This window comes from Ambystoma mexicanum, chromosome 8, assembly GCF_040938575.1.
Source record: "Ambystoma mexicanum isolate Mex_15411 chromosome 8, UKY_AmexF1_1, whole genome shotgun sequence".
Taxonomy (NCBI): Eukaryota; Metazoa; Chordata; class Amphibia; order Caudata; family Ambystomatidae; genus Ambystoma; species Ambystoma mexicanum.
The window spans coordinates 1294668825-1294689099 of NC_090929.1; the positions used below are offsets into that span (position 1 = coordinate 1294668825).

Below are 20275 nucleotides of genomic sequence, written 5' to 3' on the forward strand. Positions count from 1 at the left end.
TATTTGCAAAAGTTACAATTGCTGCATTTGTAAAAACCAGCAGTCTTTTTTTAATCAATTACCATCAGTATCAACATCTCGAGGCCTCAAAAAGATGGAACGAGCTTTTGTTTGATAGTATGTGCTCGTGTGTAAGTAAACTTTGGTTTTTCAGATAGGTATGGTAACAGATCACTGTCTAATCTCAGAATATTCCAATGTTTCTGTACCAAGCGATAGAGAGTCGGAGCATCCCTGGAAAATTGAGTGATAATAGCAATGTGCATGGGATCTTTTCTAACAGTAGGTTGATCACCAAGTAAATCTGACTGTTTTTGCGCCATGTATTTATTCTTAGCTTTTTGTATGCACTCCCAATTATATCCTCTATTAAAAAATCTCTTAGTCAAAATTGTAGATTCCTCCTCAAAATCAGTGTCCTTGCTACAATTTCTTCTCGCCCTGTAGAATTCCCCTGAGGGAGTATTACTAATGGTTGAGCGTTGATGACTGCTTTGTGATAAAAGTATCTCTGTAGGTTTGCGAAAAGTCCGAGTTTGAAGCCTGCCTTGTTCAACAAAAATACATAGTTCCAAGAAGTCAATGGTTTCAGCATTTGCAGAGCCCACACAATTGATACCATAATCATTGTTATTAATGTATTGTACACAATTCAAGCTCCCCTTTCTATACAATTAATATGTCATCTATAAAACATTTCCATGAAATCAAATTTGTACAATATGTTTCATGTTTGTACATATGTGTTTCCTCAAATTGCGCCATGAAAGGATTCGCCAGGGATTTAGCACCCATTGAACATAGTATTGGTCGTTAAAGGTGAACACGTTATTATCCAGTGTACATTTGAGAAATCTTTTCAGTAGATTTACATGCTCCAGATAGGATGCTGATAGGTCCTGGAAAATGTAATCAATGGTTTTTATTGCCAATTTGTGGTCTATACAGGTATATAAAGCTGTGACATCCAATGTAGCTAGCAGATAGTCTGATTCCATTCTAAAGACCTGATCAACTGTAATACATGTGTACTGTCTCTGACATAAGACTGCATGCGAATGACATAAGGAATTTATTATGTCTGTCTGCTATACCGGAGTGGTGTGCCGCCAACGATCTCTGCCTTAATGCTAGTAAATCTGAGATGCTCCTCATCAGCACACTTGCTCCCTCCTTTCCTGTCACTCTTTGGCTGGCCTCTCTTGGCCTTCTTCCTTCGCCCACCTGTGAGGCTAAAAACCTCAGGGTCATCTTCGACTCCACTCTCTCCTTCTCTTCTTACATCTCTGACATTTCTAAGAAGTCACACTACCAGCTACACCTCCTCAGAGGTATTCTTCCTTTCCTCTCCTTCCCCCAGAAGTTCACTGTCTCCAGAGCTCTGGTTCTCTCTAGGTTGGATTACTGCAACAGCCTCTTTATAAAATGCCTGCTCTACTCTCTGCCCTCTGCAACTCATCCAGAACAGGACTGCGAGACTTGTCCTTGGCTTATAGCCTAGGGCCTCAATACTTTGAACTCTCTCTTCCTAAATGCCTTCCTTCTCAAGCTCTTTGCTGATCTGCCTCCAACTCCCTCAGGGTCATTCGCTTCTCCAAGCAACAGGTTGGTGGTAGATCTCTTTCTTCGGCTGGGGCCTCCCTCTGGAACAGCCTCCCTGCCTCCCTGAAACTTGAGGAGAACCATCTCTGGTTCATGAAGCACCTCAATACCTTTCTCTTTGCTTCTGCTTTCTCTCCTCCTCTCCCCTGCTGAACTCCTGACTGAAACTGCACTGGTTACCTGGCTGTCTCAGGCCCAGGTCCCCTCCCCCACCAGCTGCACACCTGCACTGCCTCCCGGGCAACCCCTGCACTTGGGGGCTGTTTCTATATCCCTACAGTCCCCACCAGCTCTTGACACCTGATGTCTGCACTTAATCCTGCACTTGCCACTAGCTGGCCACACTTTTACCTATTGTTTTTATTTATTTTATCTATTCTTTACTGTTGATCCTATGTATTGAATTGCCCCCTACACCTCACACTTACCCTTTTCCCCCCTCTCCTGCACTTGCGCAATCTCAATGTCACTTGGCCTAGTAAGATTGCTGTCTTTGTCTTCAATCTGTTGCCCCTCACTTGCTTTAACCTTGAAACACTTCTGTATAGGCGCGTTACAAATGCCATATCATATCATATATCATATGGATGTAGCACGTTTGCATTTACAGTGAATCCATTAACTCTCAGCAGACTGTTTGGAAATACCAATGGTAGGCCATAGTTGGATATTATGGCTCACTAGAGATAGCTCAATGAGATCCCAGGAGGATGTGTTTTGGACGGGGAGTTGCAGGTGGTGGGGGGAATTGCTATAGAGATTAGCAAGGCCATGGAAGTCATTAAATGTTTTGATGAATTGAGGGAATTTGTCTCTTCTTCTGAAGGGGGTGCCCCCCCCCCCCTGTGAGACTAGGGAGGTGAGCCCGCTCCACAATACCCTCCTTAGGGGTAGTCGCAAGTGGGACACCCTCACTGAGAGAGACTCCACCTTAAGGGACAAGGACTCCCGTTCCTGTGAAGAACTCCCTTCACCAGTAAACATGAAGGCATATATGGATCTGTCAAACCCTGTCAACTATCAGGACTGGGATAAAGAAGAAGATAACTGATACGATCATTCCGAAGAAAGAGAAACTGTCTCTTTAAGAAAAAGTGACCAATCCGCTGACACGAGTGTATTGAAAGAGTAACACTCGTCAAGTACGAAGCAAAACAGGAGACGAGAAATGAGAAGAAGACGTCTCCAAGCAGTAGAGGTCACCTGGTAACGTCAACCTGGGAAGAGGCAGAGCCACAGGAGTACGCAGAGCCTGTGAAACCCAAATATGCTGGGAATCAGTAAGAGAGAACACTGAGAAGCCAGCGTAACAGAGAGCCTGAAAAGGGATGAGAAGAATGGGGCACAAGGACTGGTGGTGGTGTGACCACAAGAGAATCATGGTGGACAGCCGGCATGTCCAACTACACCAATACCGCCACAGAGAAGCTGCAACAGAGCATCTCCCTGTTGATACTCTGAATAACTGAGAGAAGGAGCGACAAGCACATGCGAGAGAGGACGGGGACGTTGGCTCAATAATACGGTGGAGAAACAAAGCAGTTGCCAAACAATAATATCCCCAAACATGTTTCCCAGTGAGACCGAAGGTAGCGGGGGATAAAGGAGGCACGGGGAGATCACAGATGAGCAATATACAACACAAATAACTTGTCTCAGTACTAATTAAAAAAACTGAAGATAAATCTATTGAATTTGAACTGTGATAAGACAAGGAGACTCTATGGAGGAGAATTGAATGAAAGTGGAATATTCTTGTTGAATGTGAACTCTGACATTGTGAGAGAAAGAAAACAATATTGATCTCCGAAGGGGAGGAGAATAGAAATGTGGTATCCTTGTTAAAACTGAACTGTGCTATTACAAGTAAAGGAATAATAGCAATCCCGAAAAAGGAGGTGAAGGAGAGTGAGAGAAGCTTAATGTCAAAATTAATGAAATAAATAAAAGACAGAAAGACACAGAGATACCCGAAGGAGGGAATGATAAAGTAAATAACTTGTTGTGCTGGAAAGAAGAAAAGATCAAACATACGTACCAAACATGTGTGACACCTAAGAAAGAAAGAGTATGACGAGCTGAAGACCAAAGCAGTCTGTATGATAAATCAGTCTGAATCAAGTAAATTCACATCTAAAGTGAACAATATGTATAGTAACACGCGGAAAGAATTGAATGAATTTATCAAAAAGAGTTACCAAGAAATATTGATAAAGCACATATTGAGAAGACAAGTGCTGGAAGTACTTAGCAGGCGAAGGAAGTCATTCTCCTGCCCCCATATTTTGTTTGGAATAGTGTTGGGGTCGGATAGTGTTCGTTTTTGGACGGTGGACAGATTATTTTTGGACATTTGAAAAAATGGCTGATGAGTACCCTATGTATTCCTCTAAGTAGGGAATACCCAAAAGAATGGGGATAATTAAGTTTACACCTTATTTAATAAACCTTGTTGAAATAATGTACTGAAGAGTAGTTTCCTTCTTCTGACCCGTCACCTTGTGTAAATATCCAAACACCCACAGGCTCTGTGCCCGTCATCACATTTCCTCTCTCTCTCCTACCTGTGCCCACTTACAAACGGTTTGCATAAGCACCACCTAGTAGCTACAACTAAAAAGCATGTTGGGCACTACTATATCCCTAAGATTGGGAAGCAAAGCCGGAAGTGTGCTGAGTATGGTGGCCCCGAGTCTGGGTAAGACAAGCAATATGCTGGCTGGTCTGTCCATCTGACTGGGTAGTTAGGCAAGATGTGTGCTAGGAGCTAAAGCCCGAGGGTTGGGTGAAGTGAAGGCAAAGAGTGAGCTGGATTCAATTACCCTGAGATTTCTAGAGAAGTTTGTTTTTGGAGCCTTTGGAGGAATATATCCTTGGCCAGATTACTTTAGCTGGAACCGTAAACCTTATGATTACAACAATGAGAGAACGGAAACCCTTACTGAGTTAGAGTACATCCTAATGTCCCATAGTGAATAGTTTGTTTAAATCTAACCTGATGGTTAATCTTACTATATCAATAAATATATATATAGAACAATACTTTGTGGTCATGTGTGTCTTGTTCTGCCACAACTAAAAGATAAAATGACATTACTCATCATCTAAGGAGTCTTAGGAGGGCCCCATGCTGAGAACATTGTTTTAAGGACAGTTCCTTCTTGTTACATTTTTTCCAACTCCATTTGATTAAGGAAATCTACCAGCTTTTCCAACTAGATCATACAGTTCTCCAGCTGTGAAAGCACTGCCAAATCTCTATGTGGCTAGGACACCAGCATGTTATTTAAGCAAGACATGTGTACATCTGGCAACCCGGGAATTCTTTTGACGCACCTGTGAGAAGGCACCTACGTATAAGATGGCTAAAGCAGATATTTCTAAGTGGAATATGTTTTGAATTTCCAATGCCTTTATTTTGCTTTGTGTGCTGGTTCCTGAGAGTTTTAATGCACATTTCATCAGATTCAAGGAAGCATTTGTAGCTTTCCAAATTACTCTGCCTAGCATGGAGATATCTGATGTGCAGCAAGTTGGGCTACTCAACAAGCACTATTGCCTCAGCTGATAGTTTTCTAGTGTGCAAAAGATCACATAGAAATTACAAGGTAAAAAATGCAATAGTTTAAAAATTAAATCACTGAAGCGTTAGCTGATACAAAAGCATGTCAAAAGGAACTAAAGCTTAAAATGATTTATTTACTGATAGTAAAACACTGAATTACACTGACATCAAGTACTATGTGTGCACCTTGAGTCCTACGGACTCCTCACTAAACCCCTGCCTAAAGTCTCTTCTTACGTGACCAGGTAAGGACAGAAGCTTCCTGACATTTGCTTGGTGTTCTGAGGGAAGATCACCTGGAAGGAGAAAAGGGCAAGGGAATGAGAGGACTCTGTGGGATGAGACTCAGTATTTGTCTTTCTTTAGGGAGTATGGCTCCGCAATGCCAAAGTATGTGATGGCTTGTTGTAATATTTATCTGTGTGGATGAGTGGGCAGAAGGAAGAGATCAATGCTTGTTAGCCATCAGTGTGGGGCGCACACCCTAATACCCATGAGGGGTTTGCCTGTTTCAAGAATGTTTGCAATTCATCTAATGCTATAAGGCCTTGAGGAAAAAAAGAAAATGTAATCATCCAATGATATGCCAGTTAATTTGTATTTAATTCAATAGGATGAACCAATAATACGCTCCTAGACCTTGGGAGAAATCAAAACCCCTTTAAAATTCAGGAGACCTGTAATGCGAAAAACCTCCCTAACACCCAAAGGTGCAGTGAAACAAAATTTGTGAATGACACTGTGAATTACCTTTCCCTGTACAATCACGGTTAATGACTAACTCTTATGGTGTTACTTTAAAATATGTTATAAGGAACAAGTTTGGGTTTAAAAATAAAACAGACATTAGAAAAACTAATTTTTCCATTAAGGGCTTCAAGTCCCATAATTCCCTTAGTACAAGGGATGAAGAAGAGGGCTGAAGACGTACAATGTTGCAGGAGTGGTCAATTCATAGAGGAGACACCAGAACCATTGCATGGCAGATATCAGCTGCTGATCCTAAGAGGGCTTGGGCCCCCAAAATCTGTAGTACAGAGGTTGTGCAATGGGAAGCATGCAGAAGAAAAGTTTCCCCCTTGTGACCTGTTCTCCAGAAACTGTACATCGGGAAGCATGCAGGAGGCTGTCTCTGGTGGCCTGCATGCACCCGAGGGCCTTGAGGCTGTTTCAGGTGGCTGGCGTGCACCAGAGGGCCTCAGGGGCCAGAGGAGCTCCAATTGGAAGTGGTTTGGGCAAAGGCGGACTAAGCTAAGCAGTTTGCTGCGTCGCAGGGAGCCACAACAACAGAAGTCCTGTGAGCGGCGAGGGTAACAGAGGCGGACAACTTACCCGGTGAGTTCACAAGTTGTACGTGACCCTGGAGCGCCCTGCTCTCACTCGTGTGTTGAAAGCAGGTGTTCGACAAGTGAGCAACATTCGCGTAGAAGCAAAAGTAGAGCAGGGAATGGTTTTGAACACCAAACTATTGCAAATCAGCAGAAGCAGCATATGCATGTGAATGAAAGTGATTCACAAGTTACTTTTAAATAACAAGCTATTGCAAAACAGCAGAAGCAGCAATCACATGTGAGTGAAAGTGATTCCCAAGTTAAACCTGAATACCGAACGAGGGAAAAGCAGCAAAAACCTAGTATACCAAAGCCAGATGACTGTAACTTTGAGAGTATGAGTCTGTTGGAAGCCCAACAACCCGAGGGGGGCAACTTTGTTAAGAGTTAATGTAAATAAGCATTGCCCAAGCCAAGAGAAACTGAAACCGAGGCAAACACAATCTAGCCAATATTACCAACAGCAAAATGGGGTTAATGCAAGGTCTATGAGCTCTGAAACGTTTCCATATTTTATACAGCATCTGGTACAAGCAGGGATATATACACACATTGCCAAAATCAGGGGAGAGACAGGAAGAGACCCTATCCCTATCAATCTTTGGTTGCTGTGTAGTAGGGAAACAAGAGTAGCAAAAAGGCTGCCCTTCTGGGAAATTATATCCATCGCTTGCAGATGTGTATTAAAGAGCATTAATGAGAATCTAGTTTTCCCTGAAAAGTGTTGAAAGGTTTGACGCTGCAATTTGTTGAATACTGTGAAGCTGTTGTAATCCTCTTGTCAGTTGACATTGACCACAAAAGCACTTATGGTTGTAAAGTGCTGTTTGGGCAGGAGAGTATACCCGCATGGCAAACCTTTGGAGATTATAGGCCAGGCACAGAAGCAATCCAGGTGAAAGTTGAAGGTTTGCTACAAGGTGGTCCTGACATAGACACTGTATGTGGCCAGTTGTACTAGAAGAAGAGCCGTGCAAGGCTGTCATAGAAAAGTGGTATTTATTTGACTTATCGGAGTGTCAAATCATCCTGACTGACATAAACATTGTTGCTATTGAGGAACTGAGAAGCTGTTCAAGCAAGAAGAAGAGCCTTATATCTTTTGTAATGGAACTTTCTGTTGACAAGTTGAAGTTGCATCAAACTGTATTGGAACTTTGTTACAAACCAGGATTTCATTGTGTTCTTTACATGAACTTTGAAGCAGAATCCTGTTTAAACCTGGGGAAGGCGAGTCCGCCCAGGTTATGAAAAGAGGCTGTGGTTACATTGTGAATTCAATCTTTGTTTTGAACTTCCATGCATTGGCTTGTTTATATGTTATATGTATAAGTGTGGGGGACAGATATTCTTTGTTAGTGTTTCATTTGTTTATTTTAGGCAGGTAAATCCTTGATAGGCATAGTGAGGCGTTCATCCAACCTTATCATATAATAAAATGGTATTTGTTGAGAAAACTTCACAATGTGGTCTGCCTCACATTTCTGACCCCTCACGCAGTGTGAAAAACGACAATTTTTTGTTGGCTTTATAAGTGACATAGTTGAATGCGTGAAAAGGAAGAGAGTTGGTCATTTGGAATGGGCTAGAGAGCCCTTAAATGATGGCACACTAAGCGAAGGGAGTTTTTGCAAAAGGAATATTCATGGAAGTGCTTCAGAAGTGCTGTTTGGCTGTCCTTGCTGTCCCGACCCCAGAACTCTGCACAAGAAAATTGAGCTGATCAATACTACTATAATTTGGAAGGATTTTACTGCAAAATGATTAAGCTCTACCCACTTTACCCAGAAGCCCCACTTGAAGACAACACGCGTGCATTCGCGGAAGTGCTTCAGAAGTGCTGTTGGCTGTTTAGCTTGCCAGCGGCCAGCGGTCTACATGTATTGGTGGTCTCTCTATAGTGCCGCTGTAAAACTTTCAGGCAACTTGACATTCTCTTATTTGCTCAACAGTTTAGTCAGACTAAACAACTGAAATTACATCTGAATTGCATAAAAACTAACCATTTCGTTTTCTATGATGCCAACTGGCATATATAAGTTGAAATCCACCATGCCCCCACAAAAAGAAATTAGTTAATTGGCGATACAGCAGAAAATAACTCTGCCAAGAATAACTGTGCTACTATGCGAACAAGAATGCAATCACTTACCTGTGACATTTGAGGTTTCTTACCCCCCACTGGGCCTTCTGCCCCTGCAGCTTCTGCCTTAAAGAAGAGCTACAAGTACAGACATCATCTGATATAAGCCAAGTGGAATTCTTAAGAGATTCAGACTTATCAATATCAAGACTCTGGATACAGTCTGGAGTCGTCCTCAACACCATATGGCAAGCTAGCGCTTCTCTGTTTGACTTGGGTTTTTCACTTTCCCAAGATTTTTCATCTGACAAATGTATTGAGCCAAAGCTGCCAGATGAAACCAACTATCCTAAAAGAGCAGCAATATCATTACCATCCCTAAAAGTCACTTGCACCTAAATGATCCCTCACTCCTCACGACAGATGGTCAGAGCGATCAGATATATGTGCATACATGTCTCGTTACTCAGAAACAACAATCCAAGTTAGACAATACTCAGTGCTATAAGCGTGCAAGCTAGAACAACAAAAGCTTCATACACCTCATGGATGCATCTATAAATAACCTGAATGACTATGATTTCTTTGCATTTCAAGAAGCATGGCTATCGGAACCACCGGTTTAGGATGGACATAACATATTATTACTACCTGCAAAAATCCCCTCCAAAGGTATACCAATGGCGGGTTTACTAATTGCGACAAAAATAACATCTGGTCTTCAGCTCGAATTATGGGCCGCTCCGGATATATACACTCAGCTGGTGAAGATAAAGTTTCCTTCCAAAACTATAGCGCTGATTAATGTCTACTGGAAACATGCGGGCATAAACGCAGATGCCTTTTTTCATGATCTTGAAACCATTCTAGATCTTATTACAACTGAACCATCTATTACCCATACAAGATTAGCTGGTGACATAAACCTACATTGCGTGTCCAACACAACTGCAGCTCAGTCTGCCCTTGCACAACGCTGGTCTATCTTCATGGCCGATAGACAGCTGATCATGCTAAATGGAGCTCTCCCAGATGACCTCCAAATAGCACTTGGAGAAGACTTCAACAAGAAGCTATTATTGACTATGTATATACAGATAATGCTCTGTTTGCTGCTGCTGAAACCTTTGAGATAAAGCCGCAAAAACATAGTGACCATGAGATACTCGGAGATAGCCCACTGAACAATCTCCAGAAAAAACACAATGTTCTGATGATAATCTCATTATAACTGGAGGTAGAAATCGGTTCCGTTGGTCATGGAAGCCTCTAGAAGATCTCAACAGGCGTATTTCAGTAAACACTCATGTACTATGTCCATTAACAGTCCAATCTCATGGACTTTGTTGCAGCTCTACAGATTTTTAAGGAGCAACCTTCAATGACAACAAAATGGATCCACAGGCATAAACACGCTTATTATCCTGAATTGCAAGAAATGAAAACAGCTTTTTGACATTCTAAGAGAATGGCTCGCCTTCTACCTCTTGAATCGAGATTTAGCACGCTAAAACAGCTCAAAACTCATTAGTAAATCTGGGTGCGAGCGTGACAAGCATAATTAATGCAGAAAGATGGTGAGCAAATGTTAGGAACTTTGGCAATAAAGAATTCTGCTTCAATATGGAGTTTACTAAATCAAGTGATCCATATTACACAGGATCCAATGCAGATAAATGCAGTCTCAGAACAGTTTTGAAGTTCCTATTATTCTAAATCGTATACATCAATTTCTACTAATAGAGTTCCTCTAAACAAATCATTGTCGAGTATTGTCGATCGCAGGTTTGATGAAGATCTTTTATACTACATTCTAAATTTTAGCTCTTCCAGAGCTCCAGGACCCGATGGCCTTAACAATGCCATGCTTAAAGTCTATCCAGAAGCATGGGCCAGAATTCTTCTGACCATATTCAAACAAGTATTAACATCAAACATCATTCCGCCTATGTGGCGCAAATCGATAATTGTCCCCATTTTTAAAAAAAAGCAATCAGTAATCACCAGCTAACTACCGACCTTTTGCCCTTCTCAACGTTCCGGCAAATTATTTGAACGGTTAATCTTGAGAGATTTTAATTGCTGGGTAATTGAAAAAAATCTGCAAAATCCATTTCAAACAGGCTTTGTACCTGGCCGGGGTACTGCTATTAATCTATCAACCATCAGTTTAGTTTAGTTTATTCATTTGTATTCATATGTATTCAGGATCATCAGTACCATAATAGCACATGGCCACCTAATGAAGCACCTAATCTCTATGGCCTTCATTGACTTCAGGACTGCTTTTGACTCTGTGTCTAGAGAACTACTGATAACCAAATTGAGCAATGCAGCCTGTCCTCACTCCATTCAAACCTTGAGAGATCAACTTCATACCAACACAACGGTGCAAATTCGCCTAACAATGAATGGCAAATTGTCCTCTCCCATCCTGACATTTAGAGGGCTGCATTCTTACATCTGCATTGTTCAATTTCTTTATTTCTGATCGCAGAAAAAAATTAATTAATGTAATCTCTGACTCACCCAAATTAGGACACCCTCCCATACCTTGGTTACTCTATGCGGATGACCTGGTTCTGTTGTCGAAGACCCCAAATGGACTGCAAAATCTACTAACTGCCTTAGGAGAATATGCCAATGAAAATCTTTTATCAGTCAATTTAGACAAAACAAAAATGATGCATTGTGGTGAGAGGCGAAATGAGAAGTGCTCCAATAGACGGTCCCTGCACACAACAAGGCTCTCAGTAGTTCATGAGTATCGCTATTTGGGTATAAATATGAAGGACCACAGCTCTGAAGCTCCATATATTGCAGAGCTTAAGAGGAAGCTAATAACATCCATTGCGCAAGCCCACATTATCCATGGCAAATATGGAAAATTCTCTTGTGTACCAGTATTAATCTTCTATAATCAGAAAATGGTGCCAACAGTCCTGTATGGTGCAGAGACCAAAATATGGAAACCTCAATCATTTTGGCTCTGACTAGAAGGGGTATTTTGGAAGCATGTTCTTTCCTTGCCTCATTCCCAACTCATGTTTTCCATGTCCAGAGGCAAGGCCAATCCTCATTGTTTCTACATCTGATGTTCTGAACAAGATCTGTATTGTCTGGAGATCACTTAGGTTGACCACTTTGCCTCCAATGTTAACAGGAAGCTTTGTTCTGCTCCAGGGAATTTTCCAGGTTGCTCATGCCTAAGGCTGGCTCTGCCCCACCAAGCCATCCTCTCACAACGGATATCTTCTTCACTGCTTGTTGTTCTGCAGCCCCTTAGCTGCTGAGTGCTAAGATAAATAAGAGGAGCAGAGGCCATGAGGTTATCCATCTATCTATGTACATAAAAGTGAAAATGTGTGGGTTTGTATGTTTCCTATACAATTCCACACTGTTTCACCAAACTGCACCAACCTTTGCACAGTAACCTGTTAGGACCTTCGAGACATGTTTGGCTACATGACATCTGGACACCCCACCCCTTTCCCCGAATCTCAGCAAAAGTGAAAATGTGGGTGTGGGTTGTGGGTTTGTGGCTTTGCGTATGTTCCTATACAATTCCACACTGTTTGACCAATCTGCACCACATTTTGCACAGTCACCTGTTAGGACCCTCCAGACATTACTGGCTACATGACATCTGGACACCCCACCCCTTTCCCCGAATCTCAGCAAAAGTGAAAATGTGGGTGTCGGTTGTGGGTTTGTGGCTTTGCGTATGTTCCTATACGATTCCACACTGTTTGACCAATCTGCACCACATTTTGCACAGTCACCTGATAGGACCCTCCAGCCATTACTGGCTATATGCCATTTGGACCCCCCACCCCTTTCCCTGGAGTTCAGCAAATGCCTCTGGGTTTGTGACTTTGTGTATGCTCCCTTTACAATTCCATACCAATTCATCAATCTGCACCAAAATGTCCAATCAGCAGTTAGGACACTCTGGATATTACTGGCTACATGACATTTGGACACCCCACATCTTTCCCCGGATTTCAGCAAAAATCAACATTTGTTTGTGGCTTGGCGAAACTTTGTTCCTTATACAATTCCATACCGTTTCACCAATATGCACCAAATTCTGCAGAGTTACCTGTACCTATGAGGGAATGAAAGCCTGGGTAACGCCAGGTATATCAGCTAGTGCTCTATATATACTTCCCCTGCCGTCTCATCCGGTGTCCTGAGCATCCACCAATGCACAAAGTAGAGCTGCACTGCTCCCTCTGGTGGTGGAAAAAGATTCCAAAGACTGCTGGCAATGGAGAAGATATATCTAAAATGAGGAATAAGTGGGAGGAAGGACTAATCCATCAGAAATAACATTACTGAGAGCTAAGTTATTTGTGATTCTTGTTTCATCCCTTCCTTAATTTCAGTTCCTTTTAATGTAAAACTCATTAAAAACCTTTTGGCCTAGTTACTGCAAATTACCTCGGTAGAACCCTCTGTCTACCGAATAAGCAAATAGAGCTAAAAACTTGATACAGTATTTAAAACTATGTGTTTTACTGAGCAAAGATGAATATGTGAAGCACTTGTAGTACATTATGCTTTTTTCATGTTCATTGTAGTGTGGAATTGTCTGTGTTTTATGTTACCTCTAGAGATTGTAGAACTCAAAGAACCCCCAAAGATCCCAACTGAAAATCTCGGACTCATCTGCCTCGTAACCATCAATTTAAACTCATATCAAGTAGCATGGTCATACCAGGCCGTAACACATTTCAACACATTTCAACACTTTTAATTGGTCTTGAAGTACATGAGCACAATCTCTATGAAGTGATGGCAAGATGACATTTGTGATACTATCAAAAATAAATATATGACTCAATTAATGTTTCTGCTCTTAGGAAAATAATGATTCAGACACAGTCTGCCCAAGAGTTAATTGCAGTCGATACCACATATTCTCAAGGAGCTGCAATGCTACTGGAAGCATGTGATAAAATGGGTCAAATTGAAAAGGACTTGCTCGAGGATGGTTACAAGGAAAAGAGCGCTCAGGTGATCATGCAAAGAGCAAATACATTGAGGTATGCCAAACAACCATTTTGTTGATTTATGTTTTTGATACGTAGAAATGCCAGTATGGGTGTATTTTCGTTTTTGGTGTTGCAGTATTAAACTCTGCTTTAGATCATTTTCCCTGCCTTTTTCAAGAAGGTATTTGGCATGAACTGCTAAATATTTTATTAGGAGTCCACAATTCTAATCAACTGAATTTGCAACCAGTATTGGTGATGAACAGCTATTTTCTAATGAACACTGTCTTCTCTAGAGATTTGTTATCTCTTCAAATGTCCAGCCTGCAAACTGGGACCTTAAAAAATTGGTATCCAGTGAACATCTTGTCAAGGAAAATGATGCCACCAGCGATATTTCCCCAAATATGCACCCTCAATAAAATCAAACACTTTCCCCAAATATTCTACGATTGGGGTTTATAAATGTAAATTACACCCCTCCTAGAATATTTGGGGAAAGTATTTTAGGGGTCAGGAAAAGAAATGTGCCTCCCTGACGACATTCTTTAGGCGAAATATTCACATGGAACCAAAGAAATTCTAATTCAGCTTGCATGGCACCAGGTGGTACCACCTATACCTGCGGGGCACAAGGTCACACCTCATGGTCTCTACCAGAAGTAATTGCGCACTGGGTATAACCGGTGCCATCCACCCCAACCCCAGCTGTCCCGTGTCCGTTGTCACAGGTAATGTAACATAAGTGGTCTTGTGTAGGGCCTGTCTGCCACTATTGGTGGGCGAGCTGCACTTGGCACTCGGTAAGAGAAAAGGGGGGTCGGGTTAATAAGTGGGACATTGGGAAAGGCAAATACAAAACCTGTTGTGTTGATGGGTGCAGATCGGAAGTACCCGGTTCCTGAGTGCCAATCTGCTTTCTATGGGTTTGACAGAAGAAACTTGTTGTTAAGATATCCATATGGAAGAGCCCAAGATCTGATAGACTACAGCGCTTTGGGTCTGGTTAGCTACTGATGCAGGAGTTTGTGACAGGGCTAAAGAGGAGAGCTTATTCATGGCTTGGTTAGTGTTGGTGTGCTAATGACGGAGGCGTTGCTGGGGGGGGCTGAGGGGGCTATAGCCCCGGGTCTCTTGATTGTAGCCCCGGATAGAAGCTCAGGGGCTACAAACAAAATGCTAGCTAGCCCCGAGTCCCACCAGTCCCAACATTAGCTTAGCCCCTGATCCTAGCAACACCCCTGGCTAATGACTAGGCCTATGGTGGCCTTCTGTGTGGGTGGGTGGCGGGGAGGTTGTGTATGTAGTGTAAGGTGGTGGGAGATCCTAGAGGGTAGTTGATTAATCGGGGGAAGGCAGGAGAAGACCTTACAAGGCAAAACAACCTGCAACCCTGCACTCTTAGCCATTTGCAGATGGGCCCATGTCTGTAGCTCCCAATGCCACTTATCTCTCTCTCTCTTTCTCTCTCTCTACCTCCCTGTCTCTCCCTCAATCCCTCCTTCCCTTCTTCTCTCTCTCTTTCTCTCTCTCTCTCTCTCTCTCTCTCTCTCTCTCTCTCTCTCTTTCACTTGCTCTCCCTCTCTGTCTTGCGCTCTCTTCTCTCTCGCTCTCTCTTCCTCTTTTTCAAGAAGATACATTGTACCCCACGAGGAACAAAACAATCATCTGCTAGTTGGCTGCTGAGGGAGAGGGTTGGTGTTTAAACTCAGATATTGTCATAACGTGCTAAGACTTATGGGAGGCAAGATTGTAAGGTTCAGTGGAAGTGTAGCTTAAGATTTGAGGACAAACCTTACTATAACATGCTCAGGTGCCATGCTCAGTATCCCTCTGGGAATTGTGCCATAGAGGGTAGGGCCCATCGAGGCAGGGCAAGGCGGTTATCATGCGGTCATTAGGGTATTGATCGGGCAGGACCAAGAATCTCTGCTCCTTTCGCTCAGAGGTCTGCCCTGCTGTCTCCCACAAGCCCCAAACTCTTCTCACACAATCCATAAGGAACCCCCTCCCCTTCTACCAACAGCCACAATGTACCAGGTTTTGACACAGCACCCGACTTGCGGTATCAGAGTGATTCTGCAACCCACCAGGGGATTCTTCAAGATGAAACAAGAAGAAGAAAAAATGGAAAGTAGAGTACGGATTCCTCAAAAAGATTTGCTGCACCTTGGCCTAACAAAAGGGCACAAGGAGGTGAGACTGCTCCGGAATGGTGAAGAGCAGTGTGTTGTCAGTGAAAAACAGGGGTTATGGGGATATGTTGGACTATGCTGCCATCTCCGGTTAGCGGTCTCTCTGGCCCTTGGCTAGCTGAGGATCTCAGGGGAATTTCTTTAATTGTGCCACAGCTAGATGGAAGAGCACAATTTCAACACTCCACATACTTCAGAAAGACAGACTGGCCGCCTCTCTCCTCCTTTCCTCTCTTCTGTAGTGTAAATAGCCGTTGAATGGTGAGGTTCCAGGAGACGCCCTGTGGGGAACAGCTTACACCCTGTGCATATGCTAATCCATGACAGCCCTCCCTACAATTGGAAGGACAGCCCTTAAAATCTGGATGAGTAAAGCATGGCTGTTTTTGCCCTGATCCCATCATATATACTCTTTGCACAATCTGGTAAGATGTCTTGGGAAAATGTCAGAGAAGGTGGCAAAAGTACCAGGATTTTGGAACACTCCTGGAGTCTTGGGTTCCAAAAGCCACACAAGTTCAAATATTTATTTTTCTTTTTTCAATTTTGTTTAGCTCCATGTGTATGTTCGCCCTATGACCACTTTGGTAAAGGCTTGACCTCAAGAGAAGTGATCCAACATCACTAAAAGGAGAGTTACAGGGTAGCAATTGAATACCATAATTTCGTTGAATTTGGGCAAGTCAGTGCACTGCCATAACGACCCATTTGATTTGGGTACAAAAATATATGGTTCTGTCATAAAGCCAAATGAGGTGAACAAACTGTGTCGCGAGGATAGCTCAGTAGAAATGTGTTTGTTTTGGAAGCAAGACAAATCAGGTTTGTATCCCAGTCCCGTGATTAGAGACTAGTAATTGGTATTAAGCGCGTTACCAAAGATTAATTAGATTAAGCGCGTTACCAAAGATTAAGAGAAAAGGGGGGTCGGGTTAATAAGTGGGACATTGGGACATTATAAAGGCTGAGCACAATTCTTGGGTTAAAATGGCTTTGCAATTTTACAACTTTCGGAGTACTTCTTCATCACTCTGTCTCAGTGGTGCTTTCTGTGAGCTCCTTCCTGTGTGTCTCATGTTGTTGGTGGGGTAAGAGCAAGACTTATTCACCTTGTTTTTCCTTTAGACATTACTAGGTCTCTTCCACAAGTTGTAGGTAGTAGTAGAGCTTTTCTGTAGCTCTCAAACTGAACAAACTGGGTTCGCTTTCCCCAGTTTCCACAGGCAAGTTACAAATAGCTCTGTCGCATCCCATTCTTGAGCGCCTGTCTTCCTTCTTCACCACCACTCTACTTCTGTTCTGGTCCTGCTCCTCCCCAACACCATGCCACATGGTCCTTTCTCCTCACATTGTGAGCTTCCCTATGTGCAATGGGGGTTAGACCCCTACCCCTTCTTTGGGCCAGACATGCCCTCTCATACCTTACAGAACTTTTTTGCTATATCATCTCTAGCCTCTAAACACTTTGCTACGACCTCCCTATGATGTTTCAACCCACCCTCTTTCCACTGTCTCCAACCAACCTTCTCTCGTTTCCAATTCATCTCCTTCTTATAGCTCAAACCACTCTTATTGGGCCATTTCCAATTCCCTCCTCCTGATCTCTCCAACCAACCTCCTCTTTTTCTCTCAAACCAACCTCCTCCTCCTTATGACTTAACTGCCATCTGGTTTTAAACCTCATGTCTCCAGTCATTCTCCAAACTCCATTATCCCTCTCCCTCTCCCTCCCTCTCTCTCTCTCTCCCTCTCCATCTTGCCCTAAACTGCTGCCGCTAGCGCCTACTCCAAACACCATATTGCCTGACTGGTCCTTTGAGCTGATATTGCCTGTGACACACTCTCCCACGGTTGGATTTTCTGTAAGGGTCTGCACCTTTGAATATGAATGTGTGAGGGACTTTAGAAATAGACGCTCCACTAGTTTCACTGCAGCACAAGAACAAAGAGCTAACACCTTCAAAACGGCTTTCACTTTGCTCACCATCAGTCAGAACTGTCGAGTGCAAGCACACTGTTCCTAATCACTTGACCTGAATGTATACTTTGGAAATATTCTGAGTTGGATCAAGCATTTGAAAGGCTGCTGTGTCTTCTTCAATTTTAGTTTCATGAAGGGTGTGTTTGCTGCCACTTTGGGCCACTCAGAGCATGCTGTCTGTTCGCCAGCACCCGGTAGCCTGTGCTTGCACTCAACAGTTCTGACTGATGGTGAGCAAAGTGAATGCCATTTTGAAGGTGGCACTGTTTCCCTGTGTTAACTCTTTGTTCTTGTGCTGCAGGGAAACTAGCGCAGCGTCTCTTTCTAAAGTGAACGTGCACTGCTGTTTTTATGGAGTGTGGGAAGAGTACTATATTCCTGATTCGTTACTGTTTCAGATCTCTAGGTGTGAGAGGATGTCTCCTTATAGTGACTGTGACTTTAAATGGTCTCATGTGATGGTCAACTGCCTTAGGTAAGAGGATACGTGTGGCCCAATAGGGGATCCTCCCTATACCACCCTCGCGCCTGTAACTAACTAGTTGAGGAGGCACTTATCCTCACTGGTCCCTCCACTAGGTGTCCCCAGAGTTAGGCAGAAAACTTTGTCACATGCCCCAGCCGGGCAGGTAGGGTGTCTTATGAAACCCTTTCATAAGTTGCCATGAACATATGCCAAAGCCGGGAGTTTTAGGGATAGTAATGTTGGCGCACCTCCACAAACATAGTGGTAGGATAGAGATAACGGGTTACCTGTGGCTCCCTTTGTGACACTTTGCACAAAGAACGTCACGACAACTGACAATTGTTTTAGCTTTTGTTTTTTAATAAAGATTAGTATATTGTGAAAAATCTGTGGATGTCGTCCCTTGTCCCCTAGAGGGACACATTTCCCATGAGGCCAGGGCAGTGCGTCCACAGTACAATGGGTGATGCATCGTGGTAGGATCACATTGGAGATGAAACCCCTTATGGGATTAACCAGAGGATAACATGGGAGAGGAAGCCCCTTATGGGACATGGGACGACCATTTCAGAGATTGCAGTGTCCCATCACCTTGCTAGACCCTCACACCTTCCTCGAATCAAGTTCTCCCTCACTTTCCCCAGGTTGTTTTAATATCTGTTATTGTAAGGCTAAACCATTTAATATGATAGAGCTGACTAACAACCCTGGAAAGACAAAATGTTTTCCATGTTGTTCTACCATGATTACTGTGACAGAGAGGATCAGGAGTAAGATGATTACACCAGAGAACTGTAATGAATGGACTAGTCTTTCATCATATTCTATTGGCCCAGAGGAATACAAAAAGTTAGAGGGAAAACAAGATGGGGAGAGCAGTCCTTGAGCAAGGAAGCTGGGCAGACGCCGGCCCGGCATACTGGGAACTTATGCAGGAGACGCAATGCACAGAGCTGAGCGGGAGCGAGAAAGCAGGCAGAGGAGAAGGAGTTTGAAGTAATTACGTCCTTACAAGATACAGATAGAGACAGAAGGTAAGTTACAAATGTAAGTTTATTCCTTGATGTAACATAAGAGACAACACTGGGACGTTCGCCGGTACCGAGGGTCTGGCTCAACTGCTGTCCCTCAAATGGAACCTTTCCACCCACACAAACAAACACTCCGTGCTGCGAGCACAATCGCCCGTGACGGCACACTCGCCTATGACATCACCCATGAAACACCAGCACAAGACATGACAGAGTTCCTTTTTGCACTGGCAGAACGAACCTCTGGGCGTCCCGAAGCCTGGGAAGCCAAACCCTGTCCCGCAAAGGGACTGGCAAAGCGGCGCCAATGAGATAACGAAGAGAAACTAATTGGCGGGGACAATGCTGACCGAAGCATGCAACCGAATGCTGGCGGAGCCTTAGAAGGTAGCACTGCTTCCTGGACAACGTGCACCAGAGAGACAGGTAAGTGGGTAGAGCCGAAGGTGCTGGAGGTCCAGGGGGTGTTGGGGATCAACAGGAACAAGAGAGTGAGATGGTCTAGGACCCTGAGAGAAGCTGGAAGAGTGCAAAAGGAAAGTATATGCTTGGCAGAAGAGTAAACCAAGCTTTTGCAAAAGCACATTGTCAGTCTTGGACCGGCACCCATATGAAAGATGAAGAATAAGAGAGTCAGGGACTCTGAGAGATACAAAAATAGTCCATGAGAGGGGACACACTTGGCAGGAGAGTGAGCCAAGCTGGACATATTCTTGGCAGGAGAATGACCCAAGCTATTATGTTCATCCATCGCGAGTTTGGGACTCACATCCAAAAGAGAGCCTGAGAATAAGAGGGTTGAAGACCCTTAAGACAAGAGAGACTGTTTAGTTCCTATGCTTGGTAGGGAAATACATCAAGACAGTATTTTGAAGAATGACCAGTCTGGGACTCGCACCCTTATGAAGACATAAAATACAGTGACATTTACCTGAGAAGATACAGGGTCTTTAGGACCCAAAGAAAAGGAAATTAGAACCTTAAGGAATCCAGGGGAAAGGAGCAAACCCCTAAAGCCTGGGAC

At 43.3% G+C, this 20275-nt stretch overlaps 1 protein-coding gene across 3 annotated transcripts in view; it reads left to right on the forward strand.

Annotated features, from left to right (window-relative positions):
- The window catches only part of CFAP46 (cilia and flagella associated protein 46), a 2698259-nt gene that overhangs the window by 1633860 nt on the left and 1044124 nt on the right, over positions 1 to 20275 (forward strand). For all 3 annotated transcript variants that reach the window (XM_069611407.1, XM_069611408.1, XM_069611409.1), the window contains exon 40: positions 13447 to 13629. In XM_069611407.1, coding sequence (XP_069467508.1) covers positions 13447 to 13629 — 183 coding nt within the window. The remainder of the gene's footprint in view (positions 1 to 13446; positions 13630 to 20275) is intronic.